The sequence below is a fragment of the Crotalus tigris genome, unplaced genomic scaffold, assembly GCF_016545835.1.
Source record: "Crotalus tigris isolate CLP2741 ecotype Arizona unplaced genomic scaffold, ASM1654583v1 scf7180000024391.5723578, whole genome shotgun sequence".
Lineage (NCBI taxonomy): Eukaryota > Metazoa > Chordata > Lepidosauria > Squamata > Viperidae > Crotalus > Crotalus tigris.
Window position 1 is genome coordinate 595,825 of NW_024100561.1, and position 22,716 is coordinate 618,540.

At 38.3% G+C, this 22,716-nt stretch overlaps 1 protein-coding gene and 1 long non-coding RNA gene across 12 annotated transcripts in view; one reads left to right on the top strand and one right to left on the bottom strand.

Moving 5' to 3' along the window:
- Nucleotides 1-6,009, top strand: part of CTNND2 (catenin delta 2) — a 524,740-nt gene extending 518,731 nt beyond the window's left edge. For all 11 annotated transcript variants that reach the window (XM_039329329.1, XM_039329330.1, XM_039329335.1 and 8 more), the window contains one exon: nt 852-6,009. In XM_039329329.1, coding sequence (XP_039185263.1) covers nt 852-1,112 — 261 coding nt within the window. In that variant the 3' untranslated portion in view covers nt 1,113-6,009. The remainder of the gene's footprint in view (nt 1-851) is intronic.
- The window catches only part of LOC120301761, a 154,501-nt gene that overhangs the window by 87,039 nt on the left and 44,746 nt on the right, over nt 1-22,716 (bottom strand). The gene's annotated exons all lie outside the window — the stretch shown is intronic.

Here is a 22,716-nt window from a genome sequence, read left to right on the forward strand (position 1 = left end):
GCTATCATTATGTAAATGAAGACACATAGTGGATTATGTATTTCATCTCCAACTTTTGTGTGTACCTAAATCAGTCTTGATTCTACGTAGCTGATAAGACATGTCCCTGCAGTTTTCTTGGCAGCATTTTCAGAAGTGGTTTGCTACTGCCTATTTTCTAGGGCTAAGAGAAAAGACATCCAGATGGCCTCATGACTAGGACAGGGCTAGAACTCACGGTCTCCTGGTTTCTAGCTCAAGAGCCTTTAACCACTATGCCACTTACTTAAAAGATGGTAGTGTTACTTTGCCCACAATATGACCTTTGGAAGGACTGTTCCATGTGATTGTGGACTAAATGTCTCTATAAGTAGCTTTCTGGCCTGAAACCATTACTGCAAGAATGCAGCCAGGGTATTTTTTTAATGTTAGAAAAACCTCAGTTTCCACTTTCTTATATTTCAAATTCCTTGTGATTGCATAGTAAAATTTTAATTAGAAAAAAAATGGACAAGCATTCTTAATATTTTTCACATTCTGCAATCTGAGATCCTTCACCCACACAGCATGTTATTTGTAAAAGTTTAATGTGGAGTTTATTTTACTCCTTTTTTGAGGAAAACCTCTGTTAAAAGTGATTGCAAATGCAAATGTAAAGCAATCTTTGCAGAAAGATCAAGCAGAATAGTGACATTCATCCAGGAAGACTAAGATGTTTTCTATAGCAGCTGAAATGTTGATGACATTCACATTGTCTGTCTAATAAGTCGCACTGAAGTGGAACCTCACTCTGCCCTCTAAGTGACATGGCAGTTTGTTTCCTATCATTATAGTCTTCCCTAACAAGCCAAGGTTTCTTATTCTGTTGACAGGTTTCAACACAGCCAGTCCCACAGGAGCCCACAAGAAAGGAATACGAACCATATCAGCCATTTCAAAATTCATCAAGAAACTATGATGAGTCCTTCTTTGAAGATCAAGTGCATCATCGCCCACCTGCCAGCGAGTACAATATGCACCTGGGGCTCAAGTCCACTGGCAACTACGTTGATTTCTACTCTGCTGCTCGGCCCTATAGTGAACTCAATTATGAAACAAGCCACTATCCAGCCTCTCCAGATTCCTGGGTTTGAGTTTTGGGCAAGAAAAAAAGAAGAGGTCCAGGAACTGTGCATGTGCATGCATATCACAAGACATTCTTTTCCTGCAAATTTAGTTTGTTAAAGCCTGTTCCGTAGGAAGGCCCTAATACTCAATCTGGAACAATTAAGGTATCTTTAGATGGCTAAAAGAATGGGAAACTAAGCGCGGGAGTGTTATTAGAAAGAGTGGGATGTGTATCTATTTCTGTATCTATAGAATCCTATCTCTTAAATATAGATATAGAAATATACTGGGGGGGAGGGCAGCTTTGCAGTTGACCTTTTAATGTAGAGTTTAAAACAAATAGTTCTGTACACTGAATGTGGCTGAAGGAAGTTAGGGAAGTTATAACGAAGTGAGTCCAGAGTTAAGCACAAGAAAACGAACAGTTTACAAACCTTATGGGGGACAGCTTCTCACCCTTTGTTTCCTCTCTTCATCCATTGTGAATTTAGGCTTCAAGTTGCATTTGGGATTTTCTCTGTACAGCAAGATGTTTCTTGCCTTTTGTTAATGCATTGTTGTAAAGTATTTGATGTACATTACAGATTTAAAAACCAGAGAGAGAGAGCAAAGTGCATTGTGTATATTACATCAATGCCACGGTGTTTCTTCATCTGTGGTTCTAAATATTGCTTCAATTACACAACTTTGAGATATGTATGAATTTCCAGGGGTAGGGGAGGGGGTTTTTTTCTTTTTTTCTTTTCCTTTTCCTTTTTTCTTTTCCCCAGTATGTTTTAACAGGAAAAAACAAAAACTGATATTTAGCAGTATTGTTCGTTCTGATATGTGAATTTGTTTGTGGCAACTAAAAAAAAAAAGGCATTCAGCAGTTTCTGACAATTAACATTCACCATTCCACACTCCTTGTCAACAAAGTGCTTTTTCACTGCCTAAAATTTTAGATGTAGATATTTGAAATAGATTTTTTTTCATTTATACCAGTTTTCTTTATGATGATACAGTGTTAAAAGAAAATAAATTACAATTGATCTGTCATCCATATTTGCTAAGAATGTCTATTTCCCAAGATCCTTAATCAAAATATACATTCTTGCTCATGTATGTACGTATGTGTGTGTCTGTCCTCAAAACATGTGCATACTATTTTGTGTGTATGTTTGTGCAGCATAAAATTGTGTTCCATCACGGTGTTGCCAGACATAATAGAATTATGTTTTGTGTATAAGAATCTGGTGGCCTTCAGATGAAATATGTTTTGCACGCTCATACACAAAAAGAGACAGGTGTATAGGCTTGTGTAGCAATACATTTGGGTATTGTTTTTGTTGTGTTCCTGCTTTGAAAGGAAGGCAGTATTGTAGACGTTTCTAATATGTCAAGCCAAAATGTTGCATGGGAGAGGCTGTTTTGCACTAGTAGGGTTGCTTCCCCAATCTGATAGGGAAGAGATCTATGCTTTGCTGACACTTCTAGCAAGGAAAGCAAAGTATAGTGCGAAGACAGAAGAGGCTATGTAACTTTCATTATTACAGCAGCCCCCTAAGTGAAAAATAAGATCTGGAACATTGAGATGCTCAACTGGCACCAAAGCAAATCAGTCCAGAAGAAGAGTAAACAAATTTCCTAGAGACATTAGAACATGGTGATGGGTTCCAATTTGTATCCTAATCCACCCATCCCCAAATAATATAGAAAACACCAAATATTCCTTAATTTTAAACACATATCTAAGCAAACTTAACAGATGGGAAGAAACCTGGTCTATATGTGAAAAACATTGGTAAGTATAAGCAATCCTTCGTAGCACTTCAGAGGGTATTGTAGTCATTCTCTTTCACCCTGTGGGGGTGCAACACATCACTCTCATGTGTGAAGTCTACAGCCAAGTACTTCAACATCTGACACAAGCAATAATTTAGGTGCAGCATTGCATATGAAAAATAACGATAATCTCTGATTAGCCAAATCATTTGAGACAGACCGGAAAACAGTAGGAGAATCAGATGTTCAGCTACCCAACTATTGTGAAGTTAAAATAGAATTCAGTTAACACATGCTGCAAAATTAATCTGAATTATTTTAATATCTGGTAATTGATGGTCAAGTGATAGCACTACAGAAAGGAACTCTTTTGAGAATGCCATTTATCTAGGCTTCAGGCTAAATTTTATTTTAAGAAACAAAGGCATTTTTAAATCTATGGTCATAGGTTTAAAAAGATTGTCAGCTTTGGTAATCTTTTACCTTTAAGTGACTAAATATTTCTGAGTTGTCAACTCAGAGCAGATACAACAGAAACAAAGACATGTCTTGTATCATAAACAGGATTTAGTAGTCTTTAAGAAAATAACAAATTACTGAATTAAAATTTGAATCTTAGCATATGGTACATTCCTACATTTGGTAGTATTTTATGTAATAGTCATGCAGATATTTGTTTTAAATAAAGGGGTGGTTGGAGCCCAGATGCTCTATTTGTTGCCTGCTTAAAATCTTGCAAGAACTGGGCAGCAAATATTACACTCACAGCAAGTGATGTGAGTTCCCTAATTCCATAGCACCCTCCATTTCTGCTAGACGACTTCTCACCCTGAAGTCTCCCAGGAGAACTTCAGAAATTATCACAAATGTTGCACAAGCAATTGTGTTAGTTGAACCGTTGACCACTGATCCTTTTCCAATCTATTGTGTCTGTCCCATTACTAATATACTGTATAACCAAAAGTCACCAATGTGACAGGAATGATTTTGGAAACTTGACTGGTGTTTTTTTTTCCTCCAGTGAGAATACTGTCCCACAAACAGTTTGAAGTATGAAATGTTTTCCTGAATAATGGTTTGGGTTAGAGAGAGGGATGAATAACCAAGACTGTGCTCTCAATTTGCAAAGGGTGAGAGCTAGACCAAAATAGTCCGTCCACTACCTCTCATGAACAAGTGCAGGTCATTGTAGAAACCACTTGCAGTATCCCAGGGTTTTGTCCAATCATTGATGCTCAAAAACCTTTGCAGTAAAATCTGTGAACAGTTGAGAAGGTAGTATTTTTTTAATGTATTTCTCTGTCTTCTCCAATCTTATTGCTATAACAACAGGTGTGTGAGGTAGATTGGGATAAGAGAGAAAATGATTGGTCATAGGTCATACCAGTGAGTTTCCATCATTAAGAATGGATGTTAGAAGCAGATCCAAGCTCAATCTTTCCAGTCTTAATCCTATAATTCAACTACTCCATTACATTTTGTCTTTATTTGAAAGGATATAATAATTGAAGAAGGCTTGATAAGGCTTTTCCCTATAACCAAAGGCTTGGTGTAGGGCCAGAGATTCAAAGATAGGAATCATCATCAGGCATAGTGAAAAAACAAAAAAAATTAAGATCTGAATACAAAGTGAGCTAGCCTCAAGTGCAGACTGGGAAAAAAGTCTGAAAGAGGTGTACGACAAACCATATACAGGAGATCATTAAACAAATTGTTAACAAAAATTAATGGCTAAACTCATGAATAACACTAAACCAGCAGGTCTTTTAAGCATGGTTTGTTGATCTATTTTTTTTTTTTTTTTTTTGATGCTGCAGGGCTCACGATGTGTTTGTGTGAGGTTGTGGGGGGGATTTCCTGTGTATGGGTTATTTTTGTTGGGTTTTATGTGTGAGAGATTCTTTAATAGTTTAGAAGTCTTGTGCATTTTTATCAGTTTGTTTCACTTTTGTGAGGTATTTTGGTGTAGAGTGTATGTTTGGAGGATTTTTGTGGTGTGATTTTGTCTGTGTGTATGTGTGAGCATTTATGGATATTCATTCGAAAGGGTTTTAGGAGTCAGATAGGTGTTCTTGCCTTGCCCTTTTGTTCATTGGACAGATAAAGTAGAAGCAGCAATGTACGAATAAGCCGGGATTCTGGGCTCAGAATCGGTAATCAACAAGCCTTGATTAAAATGAACCATGGTGTTTCACATTGCGCTTAGTTGCCATATAAGCCATGGGTTGCTGCTTGGGTTGAGTTCAGATGTTCAAATAATTTAAAAATAAGCAAAAAGAATCCTAGCTTAGCTTATTGTTATGGGCAAATCCTAATTTCCAATATGTGTATAAATTGGGATTACTCAAGAGAAAATTGTAAATGTTTAAAAAAGGTAAGTTTTGCAAAAGGCATAAATCAGACTGGCACTTGAACCAGATAGCATTTAAGATAGATTTGTATTTTCTGATTTTTCTGTCTAAACGTTTTTAAAGCTTTATTGCATTTGATTACCCACTCCTACTTATTTTTGTCCTGCAGTAGCAAATATATGTACAGAAGGACTTTCAGCATGGAATTTTAGGATTCCAATGAATTGCCAAAACCATGTTCTACGTGGGCAAAGCCAGTCCTTCCCTCCTACCTACCCATCGTGTAGCCAATTTAGGTTTTGCTTTGTGCTCTTTTTCAAAAGGAAGAAATGTTACCAAATAGCTTCATTTTCTTCAGTCAAGTAGTAGCTCCTAAAAAAGAGGGATTTAAAAATGTATAAAATGTATTTGCTGTACTGTAAAAATGTTTGGTTTTTAAAGCAAACCATATTAGATTCTTGATCACTTGTGTAGATCTCAATATAAAAATTCATTGTTTTACTAAGATGCTATTTATGATCAAAAAGAAATGGCTTCACTATTATAATACTATCAAAACTGCACTATCAGAAGCAATATTAAGTTTAAAAAGTGGACATTTCAAGAATAAAATATTACTTAAACCATATTAACATTGAAACTATGTTTTGGTGATGTACAAATTCCCAAAAGTTAAATAAATGTTGCCAGGGAAAATAGCAAAAGGATTAAAATAATACAATAAGAATCAACAGAAAACACTGTTTCAATGTACGTGTTTCTAGCATGTACTGAGATTTTCTATCAATAAATCCTGACATACTGTGGAGAACAATTCTTCATAGCAATAGCACTTAGACTTATATATCGCCCCATAGTGCTTTACAACATCCTCTGGGCAATTTATAATGTTGGCATATTGCCCCAAACAATCTGGCTCCTCATTTTATCAACCTTGGAAGGATGGAAGGCTGAGTCAACTTTTGGCCCTGTCAGGTTCAAACTCCAGGCATTCTAACCACTGCCCAACTAGGGCTCCCTAGTGCAGGATGTAAAAAAGATAAAATCAAGGGCATAGATATGCAACAGTGACCTAGGATGAACAAAAGACTTGACCTATGTTCAATACCTTTGATATCTAAAAGGTTAGTAGTCTTCCATCCAAACAATTCTATCCTAATGGGCAGCCTAGGCTAGGGATGGCTGATGTGCCAATTGACTTGCAACTTCTGCCTAAGACCACCCACAATAAGCTATGGAAAGAGTGATTTGTATGGGGTTTATTCTCCATGGAAGAAAGCATGGTGATTGCTCAAAACACAATTTATGGCCCAGTTGAACAAAAGAGTTTATGTTCTACAGATTCTGAAAATGTGGGATTAAGTATATTAGATTCTCCCTTCAATAATATTCAGTATTTTGGTAGTTTGATTTAGTTCAAAGCACATAACAAAGCTTCTCTCTAAAACAGACATGTCAAACACAAGGCCCGGGAGCTGGATGCGGCCCACTAAGTGGTTTTATGTGGCCCGCAAAGCCATCCTGGAAACAGTGAGGGAACAGCTCCCTCTGCCTTGGCCCTGGCCGGCCGGGAGCCAATGTACAATTTTGTGGTGGCTGTCTATGCTGAAATGCATTGTCTTAGCTCCATAAGACCATCTGGAAACAGTGAGAAACCAGCCCCTGCTATGTTGGCCCCGCCCCTGGGTCCATGCTGGGGAGGTGTCACCCTTTGTGAGGAATGAAGAAATGCACCATTGCCTGGAAGTGGCCAGCAAATGGCCCTCGCCTACTTCACCTATCCAGCTTGATGGGCTCTGGGGGAGGGGTTTCAGCAGGCAGCAGGGCGCTCTCACAGCACCAAGAGGCTGAGCTGGGTGGCATGAATCCAAAAAGAAGCGCAAGGCCACCCAGCTCCCAGCCTGCCCAGTTTCAACAGTCAGCAGGGCGCTCTCCTCACAGCGCCAAGAGCTGAGCTGGGTGGCACGAATCTGATGAGCAGTGCAATGCTGCCTAGCCCCCAGTCTGCCCAGTTTCAGCAGGCAGCAAGGTGCGAAGCTGACGAGCTTCGCATTGCCCGGTTCAACCTCCCGGCACTGTGAGGAGAGCGCCCCGCTGCCTGCCGAGACAGAGCAGGCTGGGGGCTGGGCGGCATTGCACAGGTAATGTTGACTCTCACGTTGCTCATGGCATCCCCTCTCCCAGAGCCCACCAAGCAGATATGTGAAGTAGGTGAAGCTGGCTACTTCCAGGTGATGGTGCATTTCTTCATTCCTCACAAAGGGTGACACCTCCCCAGCTGTGTTTCTTGCCTGTTTTTCTCCCTCCCTCATCTCAAATAGTTTCCCACCACTCTGTACTTGGAAGGAAAGAATGAAAGAAGGAGAGGGAGGGTCTGAGGAAACTCCTGCCTTAGTCCTGCTCTGCTGCCCTTTCACCATCCCTTTGCCTCCTCCTCCTGGCCTATCCTGGGAATCTCCCATCCTATTGCTAAGGAAGCTTTGAATACAAATCTGGGTCTACTCCCATGGAGAGGGACTGGGCCTCCCTCTGACTTTGCCCTTGTACCCATCATGAGCAACCTGGCTAAGGAGAGCAAGCACAGCAGCAGCAGCCTTGAAATAACCACAGCTGGGCACCCCCTTGGGGAAGTGGGGCTGGGCTTGGTGCCGCGGGTGCTCAAGGGCCATGCTAGGCATTTCCTTTGCTGCCCAGGGCTCCGGGCAGCACGCACCACCATCCAGCCCCCCCCCACGCATGGCCTGAGAAGAACAGTGAGGCTCCTCCAGTGGACCATGCCTTGGCACTTGCCTGGTCCCACCCCCTTCTGCCAGAGACTCTCAGATCTGTCCCACTCCTGCCCAGGCCCCCACAGGCACCCTTGACACGAACGATGTAGAGCTGGCCATGCCCACCCAGTAAGCCACACCCACTCCATCCATGCCTATCCAGTAGGCTGCACCCACCCAGCCCCCCAAGGGCAACCACAATGCTGATGTGGCCCTCAATGAAATTGAGTTTGACACCCCTGCTCTAAAAGCACAGCAAAACATTATTATTCTGCCTCATCTCTTCAGTCCAGTCTTGTAAACTAAAGGTAGCTCAATTAAAAGCACACAAAAACTCTTACATTTGATCCTTTATCCAAAGGCTTCACTTAGTAATCAAGCATGAATTCCTCTCTTGCTTCCATCGTTAAAAGAATGTGACAAAAACCTGAATATTTATGAGTAATATAAAGTTTCTCTTTTATCTTATGTCATGCATATCCCAAGTAGCTACCTTAGAGAAATAGCTTTCTTTTTTTTCTTTTTTTTAAATAGTAACCAGCTTTTTGCCTCTCAGGACAACTCACTCTTTCTTAGTTTATTCATTAAATTTTATCTGAAGACAGAGTTTGAGGGATTTTTTTTTTTTTACTCATATCACATAGAAAAGTCTGCAGCTTCTTCCTCACAAAGACTTGTATGTTCTTGGAGGTAAATCTGTCGAAGGCTGATATTGATCAAGACCTACTGCTTTCAATCTATCTAAGGTAATGAGCTGGACCTTGCAAAACTTTGCAGAAGGTATTAAATGCACACCTGACTGGACCTTTCACTTCACCCAGTATAAATCCCACCATTATTCAGATCTAGCCTGAATTGCCAGTAGGTGGTCCTACAACAGGTTATTCATCAGCAGACATAATTTGCCTAAAGGCAATGGTGAGCAAAAGTCTTGTGGAGAACCAGAGTGAGTCCGTCTGAAAAGTTGAACTAGAAAAACAAGCACAATGGGTAAGGTCCAACTGTCAGAAAAAAAATAATAAAGGGACTAAGGCTTTAGAAGATGCTATTTTTTTCACAATATTTTGGATGAAAAGGTACATTGTGTATGTGTGACGGAATATTGTGGCAGCCAGGGATGAGCGCCAGCAGGTCCAGTTTCTTTCCCTTTTATCTCTCTCAAAGTACCACCATTGGAAAATAAGTTTTGCTACAATGAGGACACATTATGGGTTTTAACATGTAAGTTTTGTTACAACTCTTGTTACCTTCCCATACTTCAAAAATTGGCTGAAACAAGAATTTTATGTCACAGTAACTATCAAATGATAGATACTATATTAATAGGTACCAAGAAAATACTGGCAGTCACAAAGCTGTACAAAACAATATTTTTATGTTTTCAGTGTAAATGCGTGTATAAGAAATGGAATGGCATCTCTGTGTATAAGAAATGGAGTATCAACACCAATTGTAGCAAATACCAGTAACATTAGTCCTAAAAGAGGGATAAACACATATTTTCATCTGGAAAGTCCTTCCCTCCCATGCCACCCAAAAGATTTGCCCTTCTAAACTACCTAAATTCTTAGATTAAGAGCATTATACTTAGCAAAGGTTTTAAGGACTGCAAATTCTGGTAATTTAGAATATCTTACTATTTTAATGGGAACTGAAACTTATCAGGGATTGTAATGTAATGTCAATAATAATAATAATAATAATAATAATAATAATAATAATAATAAGACGGCCTTACTAGGAACTGCTTCCATCCTGCTACGATATCTGTAATACCATCAAACATCCACATCTGCCTATCCCAGGTCCTGGGTAAGGACTCGATAGGTAGACAAAATGCCAAATCCAGTCTGAACATCTGGCTGACTGTGCGATGATCCATAATAATAATAACTATTAGTCAATTGCAAAAGGTGGCCTTACTAGGAACTGCTTCCATCCTGCGACAATATCTGTAATACCATCAAACATCCACATCTACCTACCCCAGGTCCTGGGTAAGTACTCAGTAGATAGACAAAATGCCAAATCCAGTCTGAACATCTGGCTGACTGTGCGATGATCAATAATAATAAACATTTTAACTTTGTAGAGTGCAAAAAAACATTGTTTCTAATTGCGACACAAATATCTTTTTTTCACTCAAATCCTTTAGAACAGTGGTTCTCAACTGTGGGTCGGGACCCCATTTGGGGTCGAACGACCATTTCGTGGGGGTCGCCAAACAATGCAGTCCGCCATTTTTTCCCCTTTTCCTTAGCTGTGCTACTCCCTTTTATTCTATTGGCTTTTGAAAGCCAATAGAATAGACTCTCTTGAATAGAGTCTAATTCTATTGGCTTTCAAAAGCCAATAGGAATTGTCCAGGCTGTCTCTGCCCTGCTGAGCCCGCCAAAAGTCCCATTCTGCAAACGGTGCTGCACCAGTTGAGTAGTCCTCGACTTACGACCGGCTGAGTAGTCCTCGACTTACGACCGGATGGGGGTCGCGGCATTAAAAAGATTGAGAACCACTGCTTTAGAAACCTCTGAGCAGAATTTACCAATCTCGGTTATAATTTGGGTATAGATACTATTTCTGTGATGCTGCTAAAAAACATGTTCTAGGCTACTTTTCAGTCTGGAAAAAAAACATGGAAAGACCATAGAACTAATAAGTCTTAATGGGAATGAAAATGCTTTTGCACAGCCACTGTTATTTATAATACTACTAAAATTCTCTTTGTCATAACCTTTAACTGGGCAAAATAGTGCATCATAGGACAATTTTTGAACCAAGTTACTTCAAATGGACTAATAGATTATGTTCAAAATCCAGGACCCATGACTTCTGCGGGATTTAAATTTGGGGAGATTGTGGCTGCTTCAGTGCTATTGGTGGCTGCTGTGGTCATGAGTTCTTTACTTTCAACATTCTGTGGCAGTTTACCAGCTAGCCTTGTAATCTCTTTTTCTCTCCCCCACCTGGCAACAGACACTTACCCAACTGCTAGGAAGGGAAGGGAAGGAAGGAAAAGAGATTTCTGATGCTCCCTGTCAGATTCCCACAAGGAAACTCATTGAGAAAGCTGGCAGAAAGTTGAAAGTAGCTCCTGCTCCCACTGCTTTTTTCCCCACCTTGGTTGTTCTGTTTCTCTGCTTAGGAAACAAAATATTTTATTATTTTTTATTTTATTTTTATCTCGGCTTTATTATTTTTACAAATAATTCAAGGTGGCAAACATGTCAAACATAACCTTCCTTCTCCTAAGACAAGAAACAATGATTGGAAACTGACCAAAGAGAGTAGCAACTTGGAATTAAGGAGAAACTTCCTAACAGTGAGGACAATTAACCAGTGGAACAGCTTGCCTTCAGAAATCGTGGGTGCTCCATTATCACTGGAGATTTTTAAGAAGAGACTAGACAGTCAGTTGTCTGAAATGGTCTAGGTCAGTGGTTCTCAACCTGTGGGTCGGGGCCCCATTTGGGGTCGAACAACCATTTCACGGGGGTCGCCAAACAATGCAATCCGCCATTTTTTTCCCCCTTTTCCTTAGCTATGCTACTCCCTTTTATTCTATTGGCTTTCGAAAGCCAATAGGAATTGTCCAGGCTGTCTCTGCCCTGCTGAGCCCGCCAAAAGTCCCATTCTGCAAACGGTGCTGCACCAGTTGAGTAGTCCTCGACTTACAACCGGTTGAGTAGTCCTCGACTTATGACTGGTTGGGGGTCGCGGCATTAAAAAGGTTGAGAACCACTGGTCTAGGTTCTCCTGCTCAAGCAGGGGGGCTGGACTAGAAGATCTCCACGGTTTTGTTCTATTCTGTTCTATTCTATTCTATTTTCTATTCTATTCTCCCTACAACAATTCTGTGAGATGAATGGAGCTGAAAGAGAGAGAGAGACTAGCTCAAGGTCACCCAGCTAGCTTTCATTGCTAAGGTCATGGCTAGAACTCACAGTCTCCTGCTTTCTAGCCTGGTGTCTTAATGACTAGACCAAATTCTGAAACAATTACCCAATGAAGCATAGATTATCTTGTTGTATGCTAAAATGATGCAAGGTGCATTTGTTGTGATCATTATACCCTTGCTATGTATATATCCTTGGTATAGATGACATAAATTATTCTCTGTGCATGATGACACAGTGAGGGAGCTACTGGATATCGTGAATTCTCCATAGCACTTTACCGCTTTCTGTATCTTTCACAAAAACAAAAGACCCCTCATCATTGTCTGAGAAAGAGCTTGTAAAAAAACATGAATCATAGAACTAAGTCCACCCAAACTGTTTGTATGCATAAATGTGAAGTAGCCTGCTCCTATTCACACCTATTTTACTTAATCACCAAGTTATAGAAACCTCTGAGTTCTCTAAAAATCCACAAAGAGCTTGATTATTTTCCAGATCTAATTACAGACCTCTTGCATTTGTGTGATGATAATGTTGTTCCCCAAAGCTTTTGCAGAGTCTGCATCTAAGTTCCTTAACATCAGCATAATCGACAGTAATTCACCACTCCTATATTTGCCTTACTGTAGAAGCCAAAGGTAAGTTCTGTCTTCCTTTTTGGTCCCAAATATTTTGTGTACCTTAGCTGATACTATAGTTATAACCTCATTAAGGATAATGTATTTTCAATCATATTGAAAACAAAAGGAAAAGGAAAAAGTGCCATGGGTGAGAAAAGGGCAATTTTTAGATACAAAAGATTAAAAATGTTTCTCCAGCTCAGATATTTTAAATTTGAGAAATGCTGTAGAAATTGTAACTTGGGCTAAAGACAATATTATACATTGCTGAACAGCATATTCTGAGTCATATAATCATTAATGTTAACTCTGCAACCTAGAAAATAACAGGACTCCACTCTTTCCAAATCAACCTTTTTTTCTCCTGTCTCCCTGGGAGTATTTGATTCATACTAACAGCAAATTACTATAGCAAGCCCAGGGTAATTGCTCAAACAGCTGCAGTTGATTCAAACTTTCTGTCAAATGAACAGCTATGAATAGCTTTTCCTATAGTGTACATTAAGAATGCAAGATAATGTTGGCTAGTCAATGATACAAGGGTTCTCTTGTTCCATCAATTGCTTTTTTGTAGGTTTGGAGGAAATTACTACAATGTCATAAAAGATTCTGCAAACTGCTGCAGCATTCATATTACAGAATTAGCTTTGGCAAAGTTTTCTAGATGATATGGAAATAAAGAGAAACAATGCTCCCTGCTATCTCTCAGAGTAGCCAGAGTTTTAACAATTTTATTTGAAAATAAAGCTGTGGTCTTGAATTTTTTATGAATGCCTTTGATTTATAAGGACATGCTAAGCAAGAAAGATCCAACTCTGCTTCTCAATCTGCATATTAAAAGGAAGCTTTTCTGTGCTGCAAAAAGTCATGACTTGCAGTAAAAGGGTGTTTCATTCAAAGGCATAAAAGAAAGTTGAGGGTGATGGGAAGAAGGGAGAGGAATAAATAAAACAATTATGGGTTACATTTTGTTTAAGTGGGAATTAGCATGAGGAGAAATCCTTCTTATATTCTTCTGACAATTACCAAACAACCTATTATCAAAATATATTTCCTCTCCACCTTCATATCTTGAGAAAATATAAACTATCCAAAGAAGCCATCATAGCTACTGAAAGAGCCTTTTTTGGTCCTTGGGTAGGGAAATCCTCCCACTCAGTCTTCTTGATGTTATAGAAGAGTAATTTCTTCTCTTTAAATTTGGATTGCTTACACATAAGGATTTTACTCTGTAATTGTCCTGACCCTCAGTCAAATTTTAGACAAGTCCTCGTTTAACCCATGATTTTTCCTTTAGTAATTACACCTCTTTTTCTTTTATAAAATAAAATCTGTTGAAGAGGGAAAGAAAATAGTTGTTCTGTCTTTATAGTCCAAAAAGAGACTATCTTGGGAATGCAAGCAATCTGCTACATTTTACATATGGAGAAGCAAGAAGCAAATGTGCAGATCACTGATAACTGGTTTTATATTACAATACTTCCATGTTCTTACCAAGAAAACTGTATGGACATCTTTATCTTCACAAGATGGCCAATAAAAGTAACTTTATATTTTGTAAGTGGAAAGACTGAAAATGTACATATACAGGTAGCACCCGAGATACCACTGTAACGGAGTCTTTGAAATCACATGTTGCAACTGTTGTTAAGCAAAATGGCTCGCTTAACGACTTCTACCTCTGATCTCTCTGATGTAGCTGTTAAACAAATGTGTAGGTCATTAAACTGAACACTAGGTGGCTTAAGGGGTGAGGGAGTCCCTAGGAGGCCCAGTGCAGCCATGTTCAAGTTATGGGAGTGTTGCAGCATTGTGCGAGTGCTGGGAAGCCAGGGAAAGAAGCTGGACCTGCCTCAGTCTGGCCCAGCAGTGCAGTGAAAAGGCATTCCAATCAGGAAGCACAAAATGCCTGGGAAGCATGAAGTGGGACATAAATCAGCCACCTGTCCTCCGGCCGAACATCCAGGAAGACTTCACAGCAGGGCACAAAGTAACTGCCCCAAGGGAAGTTCCAAAAGGAAGCTCCAAATGCCCCAGAGACTCCCAAAGGTACAAAGCATCCATTCCACCACCACCACAACAAAGCCCCAAATGCCTGGGAAGCCTCGGCCCTGCCTTCAGCTCAGCCACCGTGTCCTGCCCTGCCTTGTGCCAACTGACTACCATTTTCTTCCATGAGGTCATTTCACCTGGCCTTGGAAAACAAACAAAGATGCTAAGCTCTCAGCTGAAGAGTCTTAAAATGCCCCTTTTCCATTCATGACCATTTGTTTTTCAAGGACCATCCATACATCCCCGAACTTTGTATATGCAGTTGATATAAAAACTGTATACACCCCTGTTAAAATGCCAGGTTGTCAGGTGTAAAAAATCAGACCAAGATAAATAACGTTAGAATTCTCTACACCTTTAATATAACATATAAGCTGTAAAATTCACTTGAAAAGTAAACTGTAATCTTTTTTGGGGGGGAAGTAACAGTTAAAAATGTACAATAATGTGGTTGCGTAAGTGTGCACACCATCTTCTAAGTGGGGACGTGGTTTTGTATAAAATTAACCAAACATTCAAACTGCTGGTAAATAATTGTACACATTTGCCATCAATTAAAATGACTCTGATCAACCCATATAAAATTCAGCTATTCTAATAGGATTTTTCTGACACTCAGTTGCCTCTTACAGCAAAGCCATGATCTGCAAAGAGCTTACAAAGCATCAAAGAGACCTCATTGTTGGAAGGTATCAGTCAGGAGACGGGTACAGAACAATTTTCAGGGCATTGGCTATACCATGGAACAAAATGAAGACAGTCATCAAGGGAGAAAATATGGCACAACAGTGACATTATTAAGAACTGGATGCCCCTCCAAAAATTGATAAAGAAATAAGAAAAAAACTGGTGTTAACTGTTAGTCTGAGGGTGTGCATCTTTATGCAACCACAATATTGTACGTTTTTATTGTTATTTTCCCCCTTCAAAATTTTCAGTTTTTCATATTGAATTGTACATCTTATACAATATGTTATATTACAAGTGGAAAGAATTCTGAAATGGTTTCTCTTGATCTGATTTTTTTACATCCCAAAAAGTTGGCATTTTCACAAGGGTGAGTAGACTTTCTATATCTACTGTAACAGATCATTTGCATAACAGAGATCATAGTTTCAGGATTTTAAGTAGAGCCAATATGCATTTCCCAAAAACTTTCCCCATTCTGAAGTATCTGCCAATCAATTTTAATAGGTCTTTCTAATAGGTCAACCATTTTTTTTTTTCAATTGTAAGTTCCAATTAAAGATCTTCTTCTGCAGGATCTTGAAATTGTTTGTGCCAAGGTAATTCATGACATTCAGTTTGCTACAGGAAACTTAATCTCAATTTTCTCTACTTAAAAGTTCAGTAACACAATTACATCCCGCACTGGTAAATCCAGTGATTTTTTTTTTCCTAATTTGTATCTCACTGGCTTTATATGCCTTAGCAAAGCTGCATTATTGGCATATGACTATCTCACGTAACACAGGAAACACAAACCTGAAATCATAAAACCTGTTCAGACATTATAAAACATATGCACAGGGCAAGAAACCTTAAGTATCTCTGTTATCTTGCTGTCCCTGACATGAGGCTGCTTTCTCCCCAGGGACCAGCCCATCCAACACATGATGAAAGAGTTCAGTGGTCTGAGCAATGTCTCTGAACAGGCCAGAACACCTTCCTATTCTAGCTTACAACTTGTGATATATACTAAGACCTCTCTGCTGTCATTCATTCAGCCATCAAGTCATGCTTGGGAGAGGGTAGACTCAAGGACAACTAAGAGGTAGTTGTTTCTCTCTAATGCTGTACCTCAAAAAGTTAAAAAGGATGATGAAGGCCATATCTTATGGAGAAAGAGAGTCAGGTCACTCTGGAAAATATCTTCATGCTTCTTACCAAAAAGTGATGATCAGTATTGAAGTGTTAGTATTTACCAACATTTACCAATCTAGACCAAAATAGTCTTAGGAAAATCTGCACCGCTTCTAAGGATTAGAATGTCTTTAGATTAAAATAGTAAAAAGAAAATTGCCCCAAATCACCCTCCTATTTCTGCATGTCATATCACTGGATACTAGTCATCCAAGGCACAGTGTTTAGAGAGCAGAAATCTGACAAGCTCGCTGCAGCTGATCCTACCGTAGTAACTGCCATCAACAATAATAGCTGGTAGCATTTTACAGCAATAGCTGTAGCTTTTCTCAAACTCATTTCACAAAGTGATACATTTCACCACGCCTGCATAATAAAATTATCATGAGGGTACAATGCTATTTCTTCCATTACCCTGAGACCAACAGTATTTCCATCAACACTATTCTGCAGTACTTCACAAAGAAATCTGAAGAGGTCCAACCAACGGAAGTGTCTTCTTGGCATGCCCTGACCACATCATCACACTTTCAGGAGGATAGTATTGCTTTGCTTGGAGCAGTTTCAGTTGTTTTGGTGTATTTCCCTTTGAATGATTCATGCAGGTTTAATACATATTCTTGTTTCCACTTTTGCCTCCATTCATATATTTATTTTATCTTATAAGTATCCTTTAGGCCAGGGGTAGGCAACCTTGGCTCTTTTATGACTCGTGGACTTCAATTCCCAGAATTCCTGAGCCAGCATGGAGTTGAAGTCCATGGTCATAAAAAAGCCAAGGTTGCCAATTAAAATCGCTAGATGAATTGAGACAAGAAAATATTGTTTACTCTTGGTTTCAGTATAGGCAATTGTTAGACAGATGGAGTTTAGATCAAAAGGTTGGTTTTACTTTGGAAGATCAGAATTTGATAAAACAAATTAGAGATCAGAATCGAGCTCATATAAAGAGAGTTTATAATGTTTTAGTGGAATTAGACTCAGAGACGGAATTAGTTAAAGACTGTATGATAAAATGGGCTCAAAATTTTCAAGAGCCGATTTTACTAGATACATGGGAGGCAATTTGGGTTGGGAATGTAAAGTTTACTCAGGCTCAAAATCTTCGAGAAAATTTTTATAAAATGTTTTATAGGTGACATTTGGATCCACAGAAATTGTCTCGCATGTATCCTAATTTACAGCCTAAGTGTTGGAGATGTGGATGCTTGGATGCAGCTTATTACCATATTTGGTGGACGTGTAAAAACATAAAAGCCTTTTGGATTAAGATTTGGTGGAACATTCAGAAGATTTTTAATAGAAAGATAAAGTTTTCACCACGATTATTCTTGTTAGGTATTATTGTAGATTGTGATATTAAAGAAACTATTTTAATGTTGAATCTTATTACGGCGGCGAGGTTATTGGTTGGACAGTATTGGAAGAAAGATTCTTTGCCTACTATAGAAGAATGGTTGCTTAAAGTTTCTAACTTAGCAGAAATGGCTAAAATTTCTGCTTATTTGAAGGATCATTCACAAGAAAGATACATCTCGGTGTGGAGAAGATGGATAAATTTTGTACAGAATAAATATGGGATTAAAAAGTATTATTTAGTTTTTGAATAACTTAAAGTTTAAAATGGGAATTATTTATATTGTTAATTATGCTTTTGCTTGGAATTTTTTTGTTTGTTTGTATTTGAGTTAAAGTATTTTAGGGATTTTATTATTTGTATAGTTGGGTAAGCTTAGTTAGAATTTGTTTGTTTATTTTTTAACCCTGTAATCAGCTCTGGGAAGTAAGGGGGGGAGGGTTAGGGTGGGGGGGAGGTAGGGGGGATATTGTATTGTATTAAAAATTTGTATAAAACTTTTCAATTAAAAAAAAGCCAAGGTTGCCTACCCTTGCTTTATAAAACACTTCACATTTTAAGTCCTGCTTTATGTGAGCATTGAAAAAGCCATAAATTGTGACAGGATTGACAATACTCATAAAATCCAATTGGAAGGAAACAATGTCCTTTGTTTTTACAGCCAGAGGTTTCTTAAAAGCCACCTTAACTTTAACTGAAAGATGGGTCATGAAAACTTATTAATTTTCTAGGAGTTCCTGAAGGTCCAGGCCAACCAAGTAATTCTCTGCTGTGACAACCCCTATGTATTGTATAGACAATGAAAATATATTTCTGCTGCAATCAATTTTCACCAAAAATTTGAGAAAATCTTTAAACTGAGGAATCCATATTAGGAAAAATGGACTTTATTTCGATAATCTAGTTATGATTATTTTAATATGCTTCTGTTATCTATTGTTATTTAGCTTTTCCTTTTAAGATTTCAACAGTCATATTTTAGAATCTGATCATTTTCCCTTTATATTCTTCTATTATTAGGGCATTAGTACTTGATTCTCAAATGTCAATCCTACCTGAAAGGGGAAAGGTTTTGATCTGATAAAGAATTATTCAGTAGAAATTGATCCAGTAAATTTCCTGTAAATCAACAATTTTATTCAAGTTGTCAAGAGATTTAATGGAAAGAAATTAGATTGTTATTTTTATACCATCCTTGAGTTTAAAGTAGCAACAGTATTCCTGAGGTTGCCAGGTCCACCACCATTTGCGCAGGACCTTCAGATTCTGCCTGACTTTTCTGCAACCACTTTCTCTCAGCAAAAGTTCTTTTGATTCAACTCAATGGAGTCAAGAGTTTTGCTTTCCTGAGGGACCCAGCTGGGGCAAGTCATTACATTGGTACAAACTGTATGACAAACTCTTATTAGAGTGACACATCATAGGTGATTACTTTTTGCCAACACAATTCTTAGGCAAAGTCTTGACTTGAAATGTAGCAGCTCCTGATATAGTAAAACTGAATTTCCAGGATTCTCAATCACTACTTGTTATATTGAATCAGAAGTTCAGGAATGCTAGTCTCAACACATGTGGAGAGCACTAGAATAACTTTATGTCCATGAAGCATTTTTCATAACTAGCTCTATGCACTTTGACCTGTGTATTGTACACACACACACACACACACACAGAGAGAGAGAGAGAGAGAGAGAGAGAGAGAGAGAGAGAGAGAGAGAGAGAGAGAGAGAGAGACGCTTGCACTGGCATTTTCATATCTTCTGTGATTATCCCTGGAATGAAATAAAGTCAGCTTCCAGCCCTAACAAAACTGATAGCCAGTATCCATGAAGGAAATCTGGTTAAATAAAAAGCATCTACGAAAGAGACCTAAAACAAAATGGATCAATGACATCAGCAAGTATTTCAGGCCCAATTGGCAAAAGAAAACTCAGGACTGTATTGGTTGGAAACATGCAAAAGAGGCCTTCGTTCTGCAGTGGATAGACAATGGCTAAAATGATGAAAGACTTTTCTACAAATAAGAATGAGGGCCATAGTTTGCAGAGACTATGTGAATATTTAATACACATTTGTCTGCAAAATCATCAAAAAAAGGCAAAATGATTGAGGAAAAAATTAATCCCAGGGATGTATGGTAGCTAGCCTGAGAAATCAAAAAACACCTCAGGAGACTACTTCCCCAGTCTTCAAGAAAGCTACTTGATGAAATCACCAGAATCTGACTCGAAGGAGACTTTATTTCACATCAGATTCCATTACTTTCACCTTGAAAATGAGATTGCTTGAGCACCCTCCCTAAACGTATTTGCTGATAGCATGTTCAGTCTAATTTTATGAACATCAACTTGTGATTCTCCCATAAAATATTATATTGAAGTTCATTATTGTGCTCTTTAAATTTTATAGATTTGCAAGATCATCAGAGTAAGCACCTTGCTGGCTGTACATTATTAATAATCTCAAAGAGATACATTGAAATGAAACAAATGATCTGTCAAAAATCTTTGTATTTAAAAAAGAATTACACTCAAACTATCCTCTCAAAATGGAAGAGTGTGCTTCAAGTACTGTAAATAAATAGCCAAGGCATCCCTCACTATTAGTCCCATTATTTTGCTATTCAAACATTGAGCAACAGGACAGAAGTTGTCTGCAAGCAGCCTGGCATTAATTTAAATGCTTAGTTTGAAAGATATGTTGTTTATGCTATTGTTTTGCCGCTGGCTGATTGCTGGCTAGTAGCCCAAGAAAGCTGATGCAGTATTTCATCACTGGAAGAGAGTGACAGGCAAGTCTTCAGATACCTGTGGATGGCTCTCCAATGTTTGAAATGTGACACTCCTCACTGCTTGGGGAAAGTGACAGCCCTCCAGCAGAATCCAGAAAGACAGCAAAATGCATTGTACAATTTAAGTTGATTGAGAGGGGGAAGAAAATTGTTACTGCTTACAGTCATGGGTATTTGATGATATGTCCAGGCTTACTGAATATTTACTGTATTCTGAACTATGTTCTCCTGAGTCAGAAATAATATCAAAAGATAGCTTATACCTTATGTTTTAGAGCAAATGCTGATGTTAAACTTCTTCACTTGTCAATATCAAAGCTAGTCAAAAGTCAGTTTTCCGAAATAACAATTTATGAAAGCTTAAGGACTGTAATTAACTTGAAGCTTTGTCATACATCTAACTGAAGTTTGTTTTTCAGCGAATTTGGGGTTTTTATTTTTTATCATCCTAGACCTAATTTTTTTCATCTGTTTCTCAAGACAAAATGGCAGCAAATTCTGCCATCAGTTTTCAGCAATGTTCATCAGAAAGGGCTTTCAGAGCCAGAAAAAAGAAACTTGAAGGACCACTTCTCCACAGTCTGCTTGATCCAGTTTTATAATATATCCCAAAGTAATTTAGAAGAAGGAAAGGTTAATTAGATATATTCAAATATATATATATATATATATATATATATATATATATATATATATATTATAATATATATATATATATATATTCAAAAAAACAAATTGACCTCTGCCAACAAGCCAGAATTTATTTTTTATGCATAGAAAATTCCAAATTATTTTTTTCTTCTGGAAACATCTGTGAACAACTAAAGATGATTTCACTTTGGAATTTTATCAAAGCCCGAGATACTGTCCAAACAGGTAATATGCCTGCTTAAATTCCATTGGCTTTCTAAGTTCATTTCATACCTTCCTGGTTACTTTTGCCTCTTCTTTTATATTTCTCAGTAAATCTTCAAAATGTGCTGTGAGTAGTTACTTGTTAAGCAATCTTTTATACTGCAAGGATGATTCTTCCTAATATACATTTGGGACTGGTGAAATGAACATGAACTGTTCTTTTTTCTAGAGCAGAGTAAAAGGTCTGAGTACAATTACCACATCTGGCTACGAACACTAAAGCTTTGCAACTATTAGATGGCAGCAAAAATATATAGAAAATCATTTTTGTGTTTGCTGCCATCTACTGACCAGTTTGGTGTAGTAGTTACAGCATTAGGCTAGAAACCAGGAGACTGAGTTCTAGTTCCACCTTGGGCATAAAGCCAGATAAATGACTTTGAGTCAGTCACATACTCTCAGCCCCAGGAAGGACACAAAGGCAAAGGCAAATCCTTTCCAAGAAAACTGCAGGGACTTGTCCAAGCAATCTCCGAGAATCAAGCACAACTGAACAAAAATAGTCATCTGAGCCCAGGTATGGGAGCTCTAAGGATGAGATCGTGAAGGGGCTGACAATGTTAAGTTCCTGCAGGTGTTTGCACTTCAAAGCTCATCATCTTTAGCAAACACAAACAATAGCAAAGGGCTGTAGGAATTGTTATCAAAACATCAAGAGAGAAGAGGGTTGAAGACTACATTAAGGGCAGGATTAGCTGTAGGTTTGAGTTGTAAGCGAAGAAGGAAAATACCAGCAAGGATGGTTTGCTTCCAAGCTGAAGTTAGAAAGACACCATAAACTTAGTAGATTTTTCTGGCAATTCTCACCAATTTTATGCACTTTGCTGTTCAGCACAAGTGTATGCATTTCTGATGTAGCATCACTGCAGATGAGTAAGTGACATTCATGCAACACCATTTTCTCTGTCTTCCTCAGCAAACATTGTCCTCTGAAAATCCCCTCTTGCTTCTGCACCTGAAAGAAGTATCTTTTGTTTTCACTGATCTTCATGTGTCATCTACGTAAAGTTCAACTTTTTCCTGAATAAAAATGTTATAATGTCCCAGAGAATGTTTAACATTAAAATACCTACAATTACAACCAATTTTCATGTGTAAATTATGGGTTTGTTACAAAAATCACTTTCAGTGTTTTGCAGTTACTCAATACATCTAACTGATGGGGGGTGGTGGTAGAAAAATGGGGTTGTTAAATTGTGGCATCCATTCACAGAATTTCACTAGTATACTGCTTTTCTCCATAGAGCAGAATC